Below are 20,686 nucleotides of genomic sequence, written 5' to 3' on the forward strand. Positions count from 1 at the left end.
CCACTATATAAACTCCACATATATACACCCTGTATTAATTCAGGCACAGCTTTGACATGGGAGCAGCATCTAAGCTGCAACCTGCAAATTCCTGCTGCTTAGGTGAAAGAGCATTTCCTAGCTGGTTTCAGCTACCTCTCCCTTGCTCATCTTTAACTTCTCTCCACTCTACCTCAGGAAAAGCAGCAAAACAGAAAATACCACACCCAACCACGAAGCCACAGAGATGTTTTAGATCTTTAACCCTGGCATGGAAATCCTCTTTCCTGTAAAAAGCCTACCCACAGCCTGTGCTGCACTAAACAGCTGTTTTCACAGACCAAGTGATGTAGCATGCTTCTCTTCAGGGAGATTTCCACTCTGACAGAACAGCTGATACACCCTGCTACACAAATTTCAATTCCAGTGACTCCTGCCTGCTGAGGTTAAACTAAAGCTCACAGAGAATCTATGAAAACACCTGTAGCTTCAGTGGCTACCACACAGCTTTGCCAAGTTTTATCAACTGCACTGAACATTTTTTTGATATGCTGGATGTAAGGGGATAGATATCACTTCCATTGTGACACACATTAGCACAGCTTTTGAGTATTCCTTATTTAACAGCTCTGCAAAACATATTTGGCCATCACATCTATTGTTTTACGTGAATGAAAAGTTATTTCTATAGCTGACAGTTGTCAGACACCAAACAGTAAAAAGGTACTGCAGAGAACTTTATGGTTTAATATGAAACCATTCATACTTATAAGGTATGTGTCTTGCAATGATGTACAAACTTAAAAACATTTATCATCAGCTTTTCACACAAATTTTGATTAATATTTTACTTACCTGAGCTTTAATAAACTTCCTGATATTCCTATGAGTTCGGCAGCATTCAGTTAATAAACTGAGAACTGGAGTCAGACCTTCTCTATAGCTGCTTCCCTGAAATAAAACAAAACATAAACATTTTTAAGAACTAATCTCCCAAGTTCTGTGAACCTTTCGTGAACTCCACTGTGACAGCCAAAATGTAAACTTCACAGAGATACAAACAAAGAGCCAAATGTTCACCCTCACACACATAAGCAAGCAAGCTTCAGATAATCATAGGAATTTGTTCTCCATTTTGAGGAGTTTCCCAATCTGGAAAGATGGACATCCATGTTTGTGCTCAATCCTGTCTGAAAGGTTTGTGAGAAGCTCTACAGATATGCCATTTTAGTTTAATGAAAGAGGCCCCTTTTGTGAAGGAACTTTACAGCCCATACCTTGTCTATTCTCTTCTCCATAAAATCCAGTAAAATCTGAATTGCTCCCATATTCATACCATTGTATTTTATATCTGTTTCCTCTTGGGATGATGGACTAATAAGAACATCCAGGCAAGAGACAGGAACATTGCTTAAGAGGTTGATTGCATTGCTGAAACAGATTAAGACAAACTCATTAGTCATTTGGAAGAAAGAATTAAAAGCAGAGTACAGCTCATCCCAAACTGTTTGAACAACTGCAACCAGAAAGAGGCCCTACAACTCCGTGCTTTATTTTCTACTCTGAGTTTTAAAGAAGCTGGCACGCATCACTGCCTACGAGCTGGCTCTTGGAACAAGGGAAAAGCTATACTGCAGCAGTGCATTACGGCTCTGGTGGCCAGCACCAGAACAAGAGGACACAGCCTCAAGCTACGCCAGGGGAAATTTAGGCTTGAGGTGAGGAGAAAGTTCTTCACTGAGAGAGTCATTGGATACTGGAATGGGCTGCCCGGGGAGGTGGTGGAGTCGCCGTCCCTGGAGCTGTTCAAGGCAGGATTGGACGTGGCACTTGGTGCTATGGTCTAGCCTTGAGCTCTGTGGTAAAGGGTTGGACTTGATGATCGATGAGGTCTCTTCCAACCTTGGTAATACTGTGACTTCCAGCTCCCACAGTATCCTACAACGCATAAGGCACAGCTTCCAGCAGCGCGCTGCAGCAGCTGATCGTACACGACAGCAGGGGGAACTCTGACACTGACTTGCAGCAGTCTGAGTTTTTTCCTCCTCGAAACTGAAACCTATTACCGCGCATCCCTATCACCATCATTACAGCGACAAAGTACACCACATTTCCTCCTCCTGTAACAGCGGGGCGTGGTGACAATTTCTCCGGTCCTACTTTTACTCTCAGATCCCTGTCAGGGTTTCACTTTACTTAGCTTGCAATGTGTATAACACACAGAAGGCTTTTAACACATGACAAAAAAGATGCAGGTTTATTTATAAACACTACCTTTGCCTAACTGTCACTCTCTGCGTTCTATAAAGCACAAAGAGGAGCACTTCTCAACCAGCCACTCAGTGATTTAAACTGAAGGGTCCCTTTCGCCTCTTAAATGGAGTAAGGTGGAATGTACTTTGCAAGGGTCTCCTCCATGGTACACATCTCTCGAGTTTGCTGTCTCACTATATAGACTTGGATTTGCACTCTTCCTGACTGTGGGGCTAAATTAGGCAGATGCTGCAAAAATTAGATTTCTGTCATTATTAATTTGCTGATGCCCAACTAAATCTGTAAACAGAAAAGAACAGAAAAAAAAACTTTCCAAACTACTTCAGGGAACACTTTTCATAACATCTGCTTAAAAGCAGTTTTTTATCTTATTAATACAATTGTAATGAGGAATGAGCAAGAGAGAAGGCAAATGATGGCAATCAAGCATAAGAGGATTTCTAGCCAATGTGCTGCTTTTGGTCTGATCAGACAGGGTGCCTGTTGCATTGTGCCATCTCTCTTTTGCTCTGTTAGCAATTGACATTCGGACAACTTCTGTGTTTTGGAAAGCTTACTCTCTGTCTTGTTTGCAATTCCTGTTTAAGATATGTCCTTTATATCACGGAGATTATTCCTCTGAAGTAATTCAGAGAAGAGTCAGAACCAAAACAAACCGAAATTCAACAAATATTTGGTGGCTTCAGGCCTTTCATCAAAAGTTCTCTTTTTACCAGTTTCTTATTAAACAAGGAAGTTCCCAAACACCTACAAAATTAATTTTCTGGATCACTGTGCCTGAGCTATTCTTTTCAATAAGAGAAGCCCAGCTTTCTGATCTTTGTCACTCCACTGACAGTTTTATTTGTGGTAGAGGAGTGTATGAAATTCTCCAGCTACCAGGAAGTCAGTGACTATGCACAGATCTGCACAATAGTGTTTGCATTCCTACTCCAGGGGGTAGAAATACTGCGTATATTACTCTCCCCTTTTCGGCTTCCTAGAGATCATTAATCACCGGGACATGACATCCACCCACTCATGCTCCCAGCCCCCTCCTGATATGCAAATTCAGAAGCAAAGGCCTATTTAGAGCTGCTGAATGCCTTGATTAAAACCTTGTTAGTGGGCAAAAACGGCACTCACTCTAATATGTGGTGCTTTAAGCTGTTCATATTCAAATGTTAAGTAATGACATGACAGAACCACAATAATGACAACAATATCAGGTACTAAATTAGTTAAGATATTTTTATAGGTAACATCTGCATATTCCTTATAAATAGAGTCACACTGACAATCAGTACATCACAGCTCAGGGCATGCATCCAGCACCTGATACTCACATAAAATAAATCCCCAACTTAGACATTCAGAGCACAAGCATTCATACAACAGGCCGCCCAAGCCTTTCCTTTAAGCATCTTGCATTCTGCAGATTTACAGACTTGGAGGAGTGCAAGTGATCAGCAGTTCTAAGAAATATATTTATGCCTCCCTGATGCTTCATAAAGTTTAGTCTGCATTCAGTACTGCTTATACTTTATTCAGTTTTTACCATTATTTTCCTAATTGCCTTACTGACAGGCTCCAGGTAGAAAGCAGAGTGAAAAGTTTCACTCTGCCCTCTGACTCACACCTCATCTACAGCAACAAAGACTGCATGGTCAGAGTCCAGTATACCAAACAGACCAAATGATAACACAGCCTCTTTTTTCAGCTATACTGTTAACTACAGACTGCTAAAACAAGTTTACTTTTTCATTACTGAAGTTCCTACTACGAATGAAAGTTTTGCTTGACCAAATGCACCAGGGGAATGAAGTGGGGGCAAGTGATCCAGGCCCCTGATCCCTCCAAGGATTTGCAGGGGCATTACTTCTGACTCTATCTTTTCTACTCCTTGTGATGCAAAGTCTTTGTGGCAAGGCATATTAAATTATTCAGCTTTTGTTCCATCCTGTAGCAAACAAAACTCAGGTTCTACAAATAGGCTCTTCTGGCACATGAGAAAAATGCTCTAAGTATGGCATAAATGAAGATTAACTACTACAGGCAGCAGCACTCAATTCTATCAACTCAAGTTAAGCAGACTAGCTATTATTATCTAACAGAGGGAGAGAATTATTTTCCCAGCATAGAAGAAAGACTGATGCAGTGCTATACTGAGTCAGGGTGAGAAGGGGAAACAACTGAAGTGACATAAGGCAGTGAAAACCATCCTCATTTCTTTTCTGCTTCCCCCTCTCAAAGCTACAGAGAATCCTTGCTTTGACTTGGTATCTCCAAAAGGTCAATGTGGGTAGCATCTCTACACAAAATATCCTTTCTGACTGAAAAAAACCCAAAGAACAAAAATCACACCAATACTACACAGTCTCCACAGCTGCCCTTCTTGAATCTTATCTGTAAGTGCTAAATCTGAAATAAAAAAAGACCTGCATAACATGCATCCTTTTGCAACAGTACAAGACAATTGTATTTTACAGAGTGATTAGACTAATCAGATTCCCAGACCAGGAAACAGAACGTGTTTTCTCAGGAAAAGCATCAGCTGTATAATAATTCACCAGTTTCAGGCGGTCTTGCTGATTATGTACAAGTTTCAGTGCTAAAGGCTGATCTCAGAGTTATTAGTTGTTGAATTTATCCAAACCTGTTCAATTTTCCCAGCAGTGGGAAGCTCATTCCCACCAGTCCCTCCCTTAAGCAGGATGAGAGGGCAAAAAGCCCACTATTAGCAACAGCAAACAGAAAACTGTCTTTCTGGACACACTTGGCACTAACTTAAGTCATGGAAACTACTACTGTAGTGTCCAAAGTTATTCCTGACCAACTGAGAAGGGCTCAGATGTAGGATTTTAGTGTTCACCTACTAAGACTGTTGATCTCTAAGAGCTTTCAAAGATTTTAACAAAGTCCATTTAACACTTTCAAGATTGTTAGGTGTGAAAAACTACATCCTTCTTCCTGAATACTGCTGGTTCAGATCTGCAAAAGACTCTATGCTTAAGTATAAAGACATCAGTGAAGAAAACGGCAATGCTGAGAGATAGCAGGGGATAGTGTTTGAAGCTACTGCATTGTCAGGCCCTATGAGCAGCTGACATACTTGGGGTAAAAATATGCATGTAACTGAAAAAATAACTAACACTGAAATGAGAACCAAAAATACTCTGAATTTTGATTGAATTACAGCTGCAAATAACAAACAATTGGTCGTAGGACTGACAAAAAAGAAACTAAGCACTTAAAACTGCAAAGTGATTCATTCACCTCTGAATAAAAAGAAAGATCATTACCAGAGAAGCAGTATTTGTACCTTTAATCAAGCAGCATAGAACTATTGAAGATGAAGCATCAACTTGGTATCTCCATCCCAATCCATCAGAATTGCAAAAGTTACACAAACAAAAAAAATCTCAAAATGTAGTTTTTCCATCAGCTTCCATACACAACCACAGAATCTCTATTCCACTGCAGCCTCTACTACTCCTACAACTTCCATTTGTATTTTCACTTTCAGTTACACTTCAGCTTTATTATTACTGATAAAAAAACCCAATTTGCCAGCCACTTTCTCTCTGGAATGGGGGACACATTCAAACAGTCTTTCAGGCAGCTTTCATCAAAAAGATTAGTATTTTAGTAAAATGAATAGTTTTCATTGCTTCTCAGATTTCCACTTTAGATTTTAGGCAAAACAGTTTTTAAAAAAAACCAAACAAAACCTTTCAAAGTAGATTAGCTTAGCAGTTCTACCAACCTGTGCAGCTCTTCAGTTTTGTCTTCAGTAGGGCCCGTGGTTAACAAGCAGTGTCGAAGGATGGCAGCCATGTAACGAAATTGATGAGATTCATTCTATATAAATATAAATTATGAAGATATTTTTTCATTTTGAAGATTGCAAGTGGGGGGTTCAGGTCACTAGAATAATAAAAATTAAAGATGGAAAATACCTATTAGATCATAACATCCATCCCTATCAATAAAAGGACTGTACCTTAGTGTTCACTGAATGCTTAGTGCAACTTCAACTGTCACATGCTGGCCTTTTAACTGGGCCATGTAAAAGTTACCAGGGACTTTTCCAGTTCAATCAGCTTTCACTAACAGAAAACCCCATTACAAGTATTTTCTCAACTCCTATTATTCCTAATATATGACTACTATCTTCCTTCATGTATTTACAGCTAGACACCTCTTCATCTACTTAGATTACATATGTTCATTAAATGTCTCTTTCTCGTTTAGACATTTTGCTAACAAGTTTTGTTCTCCCACCCAGTCTAATTCACTTGCTTTTGTTCTCCTGATACCTTTTCTCCATTTCATTAATAGCTTCTCTACTGTCAGCAACTTTATTTGCCCTGTTTTTGCCATTTCCAAGCAATTTACTCTTCCAATTTCTGACCAGACAGAAGCCACACTAAAGTACACCAGTAACTGAAATCATTTAACTGTGAATATCATTGTCCTTGTCCTTTTTCATTAGCTCTTCTTGGCATCCACAATATGTTCTGGTGTGTTTGACCTAGCACAAAGCTCCCCAATGCATCTTTTGTAACATCAACATCCAAATCTGCCAGCTGTAACACATGCAGCTCTTGTCTGACTTTGCTACTGTGAAACCATCCCCAGTCATCAAATACTGGTGTTTCCAATAGTTCTTTCCCCTTAGGAAGGATCTCATTTAGTTTTCTATGCACATGACTCATCTCTGCACTCTCCTATTTTCCATCCTGTCTACTATTCATAATCTCTTCAAACTCTGCATCTTCAGCCCACTTAACATGCTGTTTACTCTTCTTACAGATCATTAATGTTTCCACAGGGATACTTGCTAAGCAGAATGCCACCTAACATATCTTGCTAACAGTTTACAACTACTAAAGAGCTCTTTAAAAGTTCCTTGCTTCTAGGAAATTTTAGTAAAAAGTTACCACATAAACTTTATTTCAGAATTCAAAATATGCTTCTCCCACCCCAAAATGTCTTAAACTCCCATTTAAAAAAAATATATAACATCAAAATTTCCTCCAGTCTGAAGGAAATTTTCCTGTCAGCTGCATGCTTTGGCTCCTTAGGGAGCAAAAAGGTTTGTGGGACAAAACCTCTCTCATTCCAGAGAGTGGCTACACAATACTGCAGCTGTGTAAACTGGGCTTCTCATCTCTTGAGATTCCCACTATTTTCTAAGATTACACCAACTTCAAGATCCAGATTTCAAGAGTTTATTTCTCAAGAGGTGGACATGCAATGCAATATGGCTTCATTTACCAACTTAACAACTGACATTATTTCTTCTATTGACATTGGGCTAATTTTTCTCCACTCTAGTTTCTACCTCCAACACAATCACCTGCTGATACAAAGAGCTTTCTCTGACAAAGTCAAAGATATTTTTAATAAAGACTTGTGTCAGCAATATAAACAAGAGAAAAGCCCCTCACTTGATTTGTATTTCCTTGAAATTCAAAGTATTAGATCGTTTCCCCCTCCACTCGACCTTACATTTCAGTATTTCTCATCCAGCATATTCTTGAGACATCGAAGCAAAGCATAAGCTTCAGACTCTTCTCAAGTTTTACACTCCTTAAGGTTACAGGTAATGTCTTATTTACCATTTATAAGAGTGCACTAAAATGAACAATTATTTGTTGATTTCAGCTACTGTAAACTTCTGCTTAGCTTCACATGCTGCATATTTACAATACCCAGTGAAAAGTTCACAACATTGTTTGAGATATCTCAAAGATATCTAAAAAGAAACATTCTCTATTGAATTCTCTTACTTAGCTTATTCAACAACAGAAGTTATAACATCTGTTTATGAATTTAAGGATGCAACACAAAGGAAGCATACTCATCTAAGAAAAATGCCAAGATCTTATGTTGTAATGAAAAAAAAAAGAGAGATAAATCTTATCCATAAGAAATAACAATGAAAAAGCATTTGGTTCTTAAATACTTGACCTCATCTTAAAAAGATCACAAAGTCCAAATTTGGTGTTTGGAGGATACAAGTTAAATATATTAAACCCAGCACCTCTCAGTCTTCCAAGTTAATTGCTAAAAATTAGAGTTGATGTTCTTATCAGCATGCCCAGAAACGAGAAGAAAACCAGAGAGATTTTTCAGTGCTAATGGCTACCCTGCTGCCTTAGTCCATTATCTCCCGAGATGTAGCCATTCTATATGCTTACATTAAGAAGCTTTTCCTAGCCAGCTAATTATTAGTGAAGGGCATTTATTTTCTTTTTGAAATCTAACAGTCCTCTTTGCATTTTCATACAGTTCCAACTTGTATCTATCATCCAAGCTGTTCTCCTGTTACACAGAACATGCAGCAGTTGGATTGTTGGCCTAACTAGTAACAAGAACAAAACAAAAGTGTTTTGATATTTGAAGAAATGAGCCTTGAAGAAAACATGTCTTGTAAGTCTGAGATCATCAATACATGGCACAATCCCAGTTCAAACAAACAAACTTTCTCAGACTGACTTTGCATACAGAGAAATTTTGATACAAAATTTCAGGACTACCTCAGTTGCTAGTTGGAAAAATGTAATCATATTCCATCAAAATTGCAGTAGCAAAAGTATGAACATCCTTGCTCTAGGATTTGGACAACAACTGCCTCTTAAGTATCCACCTGCTGGTTTTGGCTCTTGCAGGTTAATCAAAATCAATTAAAATAAATACTTGGGCTATGCCTTACCTTACTGTGGACATTCCAACTGTCAAGTGTTACATTAAAAAGAGCCTTTAGTGCCTCAATGGCACAATCTGTCTCCTGCAAAGAGAGGGGAGGCCTGTCACGATCTTCTGCTGCTTTATATTCTTCCATCCATCTTACACTCAGGGAACTTTCCAAAGCCTGAGTCAAAACTTGCACCCCTTGTAGTTCCTGACGCAACTGTGATCTAATGTCTGTGTGTAGGAGTGACAAGAGGAAGAGGAGACGTAAATCAAAGCATTTAATGTCATCAACAAACTGTTGGTCCTTGCATTTTTCCAGAAGACTGCAGAGCATAGCTGCAAGATTCAGTTCCAAACTGAGCTTCTGTGCAACAGCACTATTGAAAATTATGTTACAGAGGCATTTTAAAGCTTCTACTATAACAGGAAACTCAGACACTCTCTCCAAAGGATCTCCCACAGTGTCCAGCTTTGCTAGCCTCATAAGGATCTGCATGTTCCTCTTCGTGGTTACAGGCACTAAAACCTTCTTGTCTCTCGAGAGAATCCGGAGGGCCTCCAGGCAGGCAACTTGATGTGAAGTTTTTGTGTCTTTTTCAAGGATGTTTAGGATTCCCTCACACAGTTTCTATGCAAACATAAAAAAAGAGGAAGAGTTTCAGCATCAAAATATCAGTGGCAACAGGAAACTTCTTTTGCTAAGCTTCCATTTAAATTTTTAGTTTTCAGCTGACCTGAGAAATGAGGTATTCTGTATTAACTACTGCAAAGACACACTTAGACAATGGTTGGACTCCACAATCTTAAAGGTCTTTTCCAATCAAAAAACACTCTGATTCTATAACCACATAAAAACCAGTTTCCCCCATGGATACAATCCAAACCCATCACTGGCAAAAGCATTAAGCCAAAAGGACAGATGCTATTCACCACTACCACTTAAAAAGTTTTCTCAGTATCAGGACTACAAATTTGAGAAGCCAGAGTAGCTAGACAAAAGTGAAAGGTTTGAAAAACATATGTCAGAGTAGAACAATCACACCTCCAGTACCTGCAAAATTATAAATCAAGGTTGTTCCACTCAGGAGGCTTGGAGAAAAGAAACTAAACCAAAGTAACACACAAGTATTAGTACTCCACGTTTGGTAACAGCTCTAACTTGTGTTGCCACTTCAACATAAATCACAGAATTCTCCCATTTTAGGTAAGATTCTTAGAAATGTCATCTCTGACACAGTTTTATTTGGAGACTTAGGCAGTAGCAGTTCTACCAAATCAGCAAAACTGTAGCTTTGTCAAAACAGCTTGTTCTTGAAATTGAAATATTTCACTGATACCTTATACCAACAGGACTGCAGGGGTAAATACTGATCATGTAAATGCAACATGAGACAATACAACACCCAAGAACCTGCAGGTCAGAACAGTGACATCTGAATTACAGAATTAAAAGACAGAAACAGAGTGGGATGATGAAAAGGGAGAAAAGACAGGACAGACAGCATTGCTGATGGGGAAGGACTCCAAATAGCTTTTATGAATTAAACTCAGGACAAAACTATCACCAGAAGTATAGTCACAAAGAAATTCCCAAATAAGTGGCATTAAAAACTGTACTGTTCCTCACAGAACAGTTTCTCTGAAGCTCTGTGTCTTAACAACTGACATGAATGAATTACTAAAGAAGCTAAAGTAGCAACTGAGTTGAGTAGTCCTAGTGTGGAAGTCTGCTTAGGACCTGAAATTCATATTGTGGTCTCAGGCAGAATATGTTAATTAAAAAAGTGATTAAAAAATGCATAGGAATATCAGTGAAATAGAAAAATAGTTTGTAGGAAAGGGTCTCTGGAATGGCACTTTTCATCACCACCACAACAAGTGGGCTGGGAGCAAAGCAGACCATTGCCCTGATGCAAAGTTCAAAACTAAAGTTCCACTTGGGACAACCAAGCAAGTTTTGTTACACTGATTGCTTACAACTGAAGTCAAAATAAAGCAAAAAGGTTAAATCTAAAGCAAATCTAGAACAGACAGAAGAATAATGGAGAAAACAAAAACAAGTCTTCAGTAATGTTAGAAGACGATCTGTAAGCAAAGTCAGACAGTAGGAACTCACAATATCATTTCTAGTGTGCTTGTGTTTGAGTGAATCCCACTCAAGCACCATGCTGACAACCAAGATCTTGCCTACATCTCCACAGTCCTGACTATATTAATCTGGTAAGAATCTGTAAACAAGGAGTGAGCTCCACCTCTTACTACTGGCACAAAATGTTTATAAGAGGGCATATTTGAAAAATGCCTGGGAAACAAAACATGAGCAGTCTAGATCCGTCATCAAATTACCTGGTCACAGATCAACTTCTTACAAGACTTTTGTTTCTATTCCTGAAAAAAGAGTTTTCCATAGTTGCCTTTGCTCTGCAAGCTGAAGCAACAGTTGTGAAGTTCCTTGGGTTTTGCAGAACACCACAGAATTAAACAAACAGTTCAGGTAACCCCAAGAAAAGGCCAGTTTATTCTGTTCCATCTTTTCAATTTTCTTTGGGGCATGCTTTTTCTACCACCCTTTAGGCTATTAGCATGGCATAATCTAAGAGGCACAGATGTTATCTATCTGGTTGGAAATGAAAGCAAGTGAAAGAATTCAGACAGTAAGGTATTTCACAAAATATATGTCCTAGTTTCAGGGTCTTACTGACCTATCCTAAATTACTGTATGAATTTAATGGTTCTTTTTTAGAGTTCTGTCCTTTCAATCTTCAGAAGAGAATATGACTTTCAGCAGTAGTGCCACTGCAAAAAAATGGTTTTCAAATGCTTTTCTACAGAACCAAGGCAGTTTCTAGCATTTAAAATTTTGTTTTACAGTAAAATACATTAATCTGTATAAAATTCAAGAGTTCTCACTTTGATGCTAATGGACAGGTGTAATACACACTGTTCCCTTTGTCTATGCTACACTCCAATGATAAAACACGTTAAAATTGTATGCTGTGTTAAAACAGAAAGCCCAGAGACACCCATTTGTCATCTTGTCTTGGTAAATAAAATATTCATGCATTTCAGTCCTTTATCTTGATAGCATTAAACACTTAATGCCGAGACATGGTCCTATAGAAAAAGCAATATCCTGAGATACAAAAGGCCTCCATTTTCTTCTTTCCCTGCTTGACCACAGACCCATTGTGTGGCTTTGGGCAAAATGTGTCTTTCCTTCATGCCGTTTTCTTCTGCTGTCTTTGTTTACAGGCTAATTAGATGTGGGAGGAGGGACAAGAAAGGAGAGAGCAGCACTGTAAGTGCTTATTAGCAGGTGTTTATATCTTCCAGGCTCAACCTCAGCTGGAGACAGTAGCTGCTTGTGAAAAACACTATTTCGTAATCTTACTTTCTGGTCCTGAGGTGTCTGCATGCAAGATCCTTTTTCACCTCCTCTGTGTTCAAAGACATCTGGAAAGCACCCTTGACCTATATTCACTTTCTTCAATTCACAGACCACTGAACTTTGGGTACACTATGTCAGCTGAATTTACTGTGGCTTCTCAACACCAGAGTAATAAAAATGTCTTGGTGAGAAAATGAGACTATTTTCCTTTATTTAGGCAAGACTTGGGATTACAGCAGGAACAAGAGAATATAATCTTCATTCACCAAGTGTTCAAATCCAAACAAACACTACTGCTTTACTGAACACAGCATTTCATTTAGACAGACTATTCAGTGGTACAGAAGCTGCAACTGAAAGCTAACCAACGAGTTCTGATAAATGTTAGAGTACAAACTTTATCTCTTTTTTGCACCTTTCTTTTTGTATTATGCCAAAGATGTGCTAAGGACCAGAAGAGGTATGCTTCTTTTTAGCAAGAAAAGCAAGGGGAAAAAAAAATCTGCTGTCAAATTGACTCTGAAAAAATACACATTCCCATTTTCTACTTTCCACAGTCTAACAGCATATTAGTAACAAAACTGCCAGAAAAGTCCATGAGGAACAGAAATTCTACAACAGTAGAACATAGGAGGTTTGCTCATTTGAGTTCTTAAGACTTCTTTGTATATTTTCAGGCATAAATACATCAACCTACTACAATAAACAAAAATCAAGCTTTGTAAGTAATAGCCCACAAAAATCAAATGAGTCCTGCCCACTCTACAGCCAGGAAGGAAAATTCACAGACTACCAGTGAGTGCTTGCTCACTCTTCTGCAGGTCCCTTCCAACCTAAGCCATTCCATCAGTGAACCAGAATCTGCCACACGTTTGGCCTCAAATACCACACACTAGAGCAGGAGAATGGGAACATCATAAGTGATGTCAGGTCACGCTTTCCTCCGCCTGCACTGGTATAAGTCCCTCTAGTTTGTCTTCCGATTCATGCTTTTCATCATTTCAATTAAATTGTCTCCAGGGGTTCAAGAGAAGTTCTTAATTTAATTCAACCTACTTCTGCAGCTTTTCAGTGGTGAGAGTGGTTAATGGAACCAACTGCAGTACCAAACACAAAGTTCATAAGGAACTGCCTTTCTTGAACAGGTCATCTATTGCTTTCTACTCCTCAAACTGACCTTCCAACTTTTTACAAACATGAAGGTTCATAGCAGACTCCATCCAATCTCCAGGTACATGAAAAGAGTGTCAACAGTAACCACAATAAACTGCACGTGAATTTTTACAGCATTTAGGTTTCTGTGGCCTTCCAAGTTATCCAGAAGCTTCTCTAGAAACTCAAGTACCTCTCCATCTCATTGAAGGCAAAATAAAGTATTCCACATGCTTCTTGTATTTCCAGTAGACTATGAAAATCAGTGTTGTGGAAAAACAAGAAAAGCCTCTACTTTTGGCAAGTCAAAACAGAAGAGATTCCAGAAGCAAAGATGTGTAACTTAAAATTGCTGAATAAAAACTTTGGCTGATCATTTCTGCCAGAAGAAGCAGCATTAAAAAAATACAGTAATTACTTCACTCTGCTATTAGGTTTCAGAGTTAATCATCCAAGGCAGTGAGAAAGCAAGCCCAAGAGTATTCCAAACATTAGTTCAAGCTTTCATTTTCTCTGGAAGTCAAGAAAACATTTATATAACATTTACAATCAAGCATACTGGATAATGGGACACTCAGATAACCTCCTCTGAAGAGGGCATGCCAAATTTTTGCCTGGTGTCTGTGAACAGATGTGGGTGGGGAGGGAAGGTAAATGCTTGTATTCCTTGAGGGCTCAATTCTACTTCACTGCAAAACTTCATTGTCGAAGCCCTACCAACAGCAGGAGATTTGACTGTTTATCAGAAGCCTGCCAGCTCTGGCATGGTGGAGGTCCAAGTCACAGGTTTGAACAATGTGAGGCTTTAGGCTAGACAACGCTCTGCAGGTAAACTGAGGAGCATATACAGGAATCTGTGTTGTCAGAACCACTGCAATAAATACCTGGTTCAGAGTCACAGAAAGGTGAAACTGCACAGCTGTGCTCAGCAGCTCTTTCTGCTTTCCTCAATGACCAGGGAGAAGTAAAACCCTTTATATCCTTCAAATCCAGTGGTGATAGACGGGTTTTCAAAGGAGAGAGAGGTTTCACTGGCTTAACATAAACCTTAAGAAATGTTAAAAACTGAAAAATGCTGGATAGGAGTGAGCAGGATCAGAGGAAATCAGAACAAATACTTCGTATTAATGAAGGTAACTTTTCTCCTCTTACAGACTGGTACTCCCTTAAGGGCTTTCAGTGAAGTCAGAACTGTAACAACAGTGAAAATTAAGATACTATGCAGTATGCCCAAAGGAACACTTAAGCTTAATATTTTTATAGAACACTCATTAACAGACTTTAAAGGCTTGCAGTAGTTACTAAGATGAGGGAAGTTCTGTGCTGCTGTGGCTGCAGGAAAGTTTAGACCTCCCAGATGTGTCTGAGTGTCAACAACATTATCTAATAATGAGGTTCTCCTGAAATTTAGAATGTGACAACATCTCACTCCATCAACATATTTGTGCTTTGCTCCTTCCAGAGCTCCAACATGGCACAGTTCATGGCCTGAACAAAACCAACCAAAAATAACCCAACCCTTCCCCCCTAGAAAACCTCAAAAGCTAACATAGGAGATTCCACACCCATTCAACGCTGATTTTCTTTAGCTTTTGCCATTCTGGTTTCTGATCTATTCTCTTTCTCTATGTTCTCTACTTAGCACTCAGCTTTTCAGCTATCTGAGGTCTTCTACATATCAAAAAGGACACATATAGTCCATCACTACATTACAGAATGTCAGCTTTGAGTAAAACCACAGAGACAGCCAAACTGTGAGGTCTTTCAGTGTAATAAAAAAATTGTCACCCAAGATTACAGCACACATAACTGATGGTTTTGTGAATGCAAAGCACAGAGAGACTTATCATTCCACCAGAAAAAGATCTAGTAGCCAAAAATATTTAGATTTTGCACAAAATCATGGAGCAAATTGATGTGTGGCCAACTTGAAACAAGCTATCCTTGCAATTCTGATTTCAAGCTTTGAGGTTGTGTGAAAAACAGTGGAAAAAGAGAGCTTGACTTACTAATTAAAACTGTATGAATAAATATGCAAATCAGCCCAAAAATTAATTAGAGAAAATAAAAGAAAGGTATTTCCATTACACTCTACCATAAAAACAACAACAGGAAAACAGAGGGGGGGAAAAAAATCAACATCCAATCTTTAAATGAAAGGCTGTGAATGGATCTCAAGGGACCTGTTAATGCCTGACACTGCTGTCCAGCCCCATGTTACAACACACAAACATTTCCCATCTTTGGATCCTGACATGCACAGTTCATACTCCACTGATTACAACTACCTTTGGATTAAGAAGCTTTTATAGCTCACCCTCCCTTACAACTCCATAGCTTTTCTCTGTACCTACCTCTTCACCTTAATCTCTAATATTCTTTAAGCATCAATCATAGACAAGAGATGTATCTGGCATACTGCTGCCTGCTGAGAGGAAAAATGGGAAAATGTATTGCCAAAGTTTTTATCTCAGCTGATGCAGAAGGGTATCTTTACTCTCTTCATCCCATCCCCAACCTGTACCAAGCAAAACTGTTTACGGACCTTTGTGGTGACTACTTTTATTTAAGGCAGAAGCTTTTGCTAGGGGAATTGCTTTTCTCTCTCAGAGGAAAAGGGAATGGGTTATCGCCATGTCTCTTGCACTGAAGAAACTAAGAGCAGAACTTTTTTGCCACTAGGTTCACAATGTCAACCAAGTTACGAGACTGCTTTAACTTTTTTATACTTCCAACCAGTGAGGCATGCAGGTGGGTAGTCTGTTTTTGATTACCTTTCTTTTGTCTTCATCTGCTGGATCAAATACGAAAATAGTCCGGTTCTGAAAGAAAAAAGAGAGCTTGCATTTGCTACCTGAACATCAGCTGCTAAGTATGTAATGCCTGCAAGACTACTGTACAACTTTAGGAGTTTGCTTAAAACCAGCCTCAGATGAGGCCATTACCATGTCAACTCATGTCCTTCTCCCATTTTACCCAACAGCAAGAGCTTCACTAAGTGGCTCCAGCTAAGATTTCACAATTAGTACTGGTACAGAGCAAGCCTTTATCTGTGGGATGCATTTCTGATTCAAGTTAACAACCTTACACACAGCACCTTAAAGGGTGAAAAATGTTAGTTACAGCCTTGTGGTTTACAAATGCATTACTACTTAGACTCTTCCTTGACCAGTCCTTGTTCACAAGCTTCTGACTGCACTTTGAAGTGTCCCAAAGCAAAACCACAGCACCTATCAAATCATCTTGCCCAGAAAAGAAATAGAATCATAGAATTGTTTCAGTGGAAAAGACCTCAGAGGTCATTGAGTCCAACCACTGACCTAACAGCACCATGGCCATTAAACCATGTCCCAGAGTGCCATGTCTGCATGTCATGTGAACACTTTCAGGGACACTGACTCCATCACCTCCCTGGGCAGCCTGTTCCAACACCTGACCACTTATTTAGTAAATAATTTTTCCCTGATATCAAACATAAGCCTCCTCTGCTGCAAAACTTGAGGCCATTTCCTCTTGTTCTATCGCTTGATATTATGGAGAAGAGACTGGTCCCCATCTCACTACAACAAGTTATAGAAAGCAACGAGGTCAGCCTGTGGATCATCACCCCTAAGTCTTTCTCTGCTGAGCAGCTTTCCAGCCACTCTACCCCAAGCTTGTAGTGCAGTACTCTGCCCAATCACTGCTGGCCCACAGGCCATATATCCAAGTTAGTAATACACTGCACAGAAATAGAGACGCAAAGTTCTTAACAAGAAACAAAGAGACATATCATGTTGAGACAGCAGTAAAATATTTCTGTCTCACTTCAAAAGCAGTATCTAGCTACACATGTAACTATAAGATTTCACTTGAAATGCTAGGATAGAAATGACATCAGCTCTCACTCCATCCTTGAGAATTCACCATAAACCTAAATAATTTATCTGGGGAAGTTGTTTATAAGCCACAAAGTCCAGCACAGCAAAATCAAGTAATTATGTTTGCATGCACTTTTGGACTGAATGCATTTGACAAAGGGTCACTTTCAAGCACAAAGACAGGAGATAAAAGCTTCTCTCAACCAGAATCGTTTCCTCTGTACCTCAGAGGTCAGTAAGGTAAGACAGTTTAGATCTGCCTAATGAACTCTAGATCTACTACTCCTTTACAAGAAGTGCCTTGTAGCTTCATCAATGTCTACACCTGAATTTCATGTGCACAAAGGGATCCTGTCAAGACAGTTGCTGAAGTTTCTTCTGGAAGCTCAAGTTTGAGTGAAGATTGTTAAGACTTAAAACATACTGCACTCAAGACATCAAACTTCAAAACACCTCCTTGGAGGCCGAAAAATAACCATACATCAATCCACATATGGGTTTCTCCTAACCACAGAGCCAAGAATCTTTAACTAGAAATCTGAATGTTTGTTCCCGTAGCAGGTGTCTAAGTTCTGCACAACTACATCCAAAGCCAAACTCTCAGTCAGCACCAGTTTTAAGGACTTGTGTACCAATCACTCAGGCATCTACACAAAGAAGAGACATATGATGGGTTGAGACATGACCTTTACAAATGGGCTACACTGCTCTACTAAAATCTAGGTGTCAAATTGTCCTTACTGGAGGAGGAGGGGGCAGAATTAAATTATCCAACATGCAGCTTCGCTCCAATTTCTGCTTCCCAGTATTACCACAAAACCCATTCATGTCACACTCTAATAGCAGCAGACACGAGATACTCCTTAATATCTCCTAGCATTAAAAGCTCAACCTGTTGTAACTCTGCTTTTAGCTGCCTCTCCTCTTCCCTTTGCTCGGCCAGAAAAGCAGAACAAACAAGGGAGAGGGTTCGGCAGTCGGCGTTGCGCCCCCTCCCACTGCAGGGCATTCCTCTCCACGCCGCTCGTGTCACTGCCGATGCCGCCCAAGGCCTGTCCCACACGCCAGCTAGACCCGGCGACAGCGGACTGCCCACAGCGAGCAGCACCTCGGACAGGTGAGCAGCTACACTGCATTCGTGTGTTGTCCAAGAAACTTAAGTGTTATTTTGGACAGCTTCTTCCCAGACGTACAGGCAGGTGAAGAGAGCTCCAATGCAAAGATACGCCGTGGAATAGCTCTTTTTTACAGCTGATCACTGATAAAGCACTGTGACAAGCGTCAGGCATGCCCAGACAGAAGGTGCGCGGAGCTAAGCCCGCCAATGGGCTTTTCCCACCCGCCACACAGCTGGCTTTGTGCACCCGTCAAAGTACGCCTTTCTCTAGGCACTGCCTTTGCTCACCACCCCAGTGCCGCCGCGATGTCCAGCACAGCCCGCGGATGGAGAGCGCATGGGGAAGCGTAAGGAATGCGGTCAGGCTGTACCAGGCAGGCCGCCCCGACACCGCTGGCTAGGGGAACGACGGTAGATGTGGTGCCCAGAAGGCAACAACAGCAGCCCAGGCCGGGGCGGAGAGCGGGAGCTCTACGGCTCGGTGCCAGCGGTGCTACCAAGGGCGGGGTGGCGACACCGCCGCGGGGAGCGGGAGAACTGCTCGCGCCGCAGTGGGGGGCAGGAGTAGGACGTCCGCGCTCCCCAACGGCCCGTTACCTCCTCGTTGAACCGTGCCAGGACGCGCTCCACAGCCTCGGCACCACCGCGCCCTTCCACGGCCTCCAGCACCGCGCCCAGCTCCATGCCCACCGCCTGTCCCACTCCGCCGGCAGCAGCAACCGCCCCGCCGCACCCTGACCTCCCACCCCGCGCCCCTCTGACGTCACCTGACACCCCTCCTTTGGATGCCGCCCCGGCTGACAGGCAGCTCTCCGCACTATTGGCTGGAGGGGGCGGGGGCCTGCATCTTTCTGCTCTCCTATTGGCTGTTCTTCCGCTCAATCCCGCCCGCGGGAGGTGTCTGCGAGGGGACTACGCTTCCCAGCATGCTATGTGTCGCGGCACCGCGGGACGCAAATGGCTCTGCGGCTGTGGTACTGCGGGGCACGGTGGGCGCTGTAGTCCGCTCCCAGCCGCTTTGGCGGCGTCTGGCGAGAGGGGCAGGGGAGCCGCATGAGGACGTCAGGTTCGAGTCCTCAGCAGCCGCGTCGCCTTGACGAGGGCCGTGGGTGTCACAAAGCACACCTTGACATATATTATCCTCGTTAGGCATCGCCATAACGTCTGGCAGAAAACCAAAACTCTTCGCAAGTCCAAGCCACCAGCGTGGTGGGGGTACACAAAAATCCTCCATTTCCATGTCCCCCTGCACTCTGGTGGTGCTATAGTCAGTTTTGAGCCCTTCACTACAAGAAAGTTATCCAAGCGCTGGAGCATGTCCAAAGAAGCGCACCCAAGCTGGTGAAGGGAGGCTGCAGCAAGGTGGCTGTCAGTCAGCTCTCCTTAGCAACAAGCAATAGGACAAGGAAACAACCTCAAGTTGCAGCAGGGGACGTTAAGGTTGGGTTTTTGGGAAAAAAATCTTCACTGGAAGGGTTGTCAAACCCTGAAACAGGCTGCCCAGGAAAGTAGTGGAGTTGCCATCCCCAGGGGGAGTACTTAGGGACATGGTTTAGCGGTGTGCTTGGCTGTGTTAGGTTTAAGGTTGGGTTTTCCAGACCAAGGCCCTGTCTCAGAGGGGCAGCATGGTCACCTTCCCCAGACTACTGCCTGCACAGCTATTTTCAGGCGGGTCAATACTTTTTATTTTGGAAAGTGCTGCTGTGTGTGCCAGTCACCAGGGTGCTGCTGCCATGCTGCTGCCACATCTTGTTTGTGAGGTGGCGGGAGGGGAGGGTGGGCTGCGCCAGCAGAGCCTGCAGTGAAAGGGCAAGGTGAGATATATGTCTGAAGTGCATTGCAAGACTGCAGGTTTAAAGTGCATTGAAAAGCTATGAGGTCTTTCCATACTCAGTGTGCCTTATAATCACAAGTCGCTGTCCAGATTGCAGAAAATAATGCATTGAAGCTAATGAAACTCCACAATAACAAAACTTTAGAGGGAGCTGCAGTGATATCTCACTGAAGTGTTTATTCCTTCAGCAGCAATTCAGGAGGCACTCTGTGGTCATGAAGACGAACCTTTCATCTCAGAAATGATCAGCTCCATGGCAGAAGATACCACAGGAACAGGGAGGTTCCATCTTTACAGTATCACGATATCACCAAGGTTGGAAGAGACCTCATCGATCATCAAGTCCAACCCTTTACCACAGAGCTCAAGGCTAGACCATGGCACCAAGTGCCACGTCCAAT

The 20,686-nt window shown here is 41.4% G+C and overlaps 1 protein-coding gene across 1 annotated transcript in view; it reads right to left on the reverse strand.

Annotated features, from left to right (window-relative positions):
* The window catches only part of RIC8B (RIC8 guanine nucleotide exchange factor B), a 33,753-nt gene extending 14,571 nt beyond the window's left edge, over window positions 1-19,182 (reverse strand). The window contains exons 1-6 of the mRNA XM_064155396.1: window positions 19,049-19,182; window positions 16,249-16,296; window positions 8,954-9,562; window positions 5,999-6,093; window positions 1,257-1,410; window positions 835-930 (exon numbers count right to left, since the gene is read on the reverse strand). Of these exons, the coding sequence (XP_064011466.1) occupies window positions 835-930; window positions 1,257-1,410; window positions 5,999-6,093; window positions 8,954-9,562; window positions 16,249-16,296; window positions 19,049-19,135 (1,089 nt within the window). The 5' untranslated portion in view covers window positions 19,136-19,182. The remainder of the gene's footprint in view (window positions 1-834; window positions 931-1,256; window positions 1,411-5,998; window positions 6,094-8,953; window positions 9,563-16,248; window positions 16,297-19,048) is intronic.
* Between the last annotated feature and the right edge of the window lie 1,504 nt (window positions 19,183-20,686).

The sequence above is a fragment of the Pogoniulus pusillus genome, chromosome 15, assembly GCF_015220805.1.
Source record: "Pogoniulus pusillus isolate bPogPus1 chromosome 15, bPogPus1.pri, whole genome shotgun sequence".
Lineage (NCBI taxonomy): Eukaryota > Metazoa > Chordata > Aves > Piciformes > Lybiidae > Pogoniulus > Pogoniulus pusillus.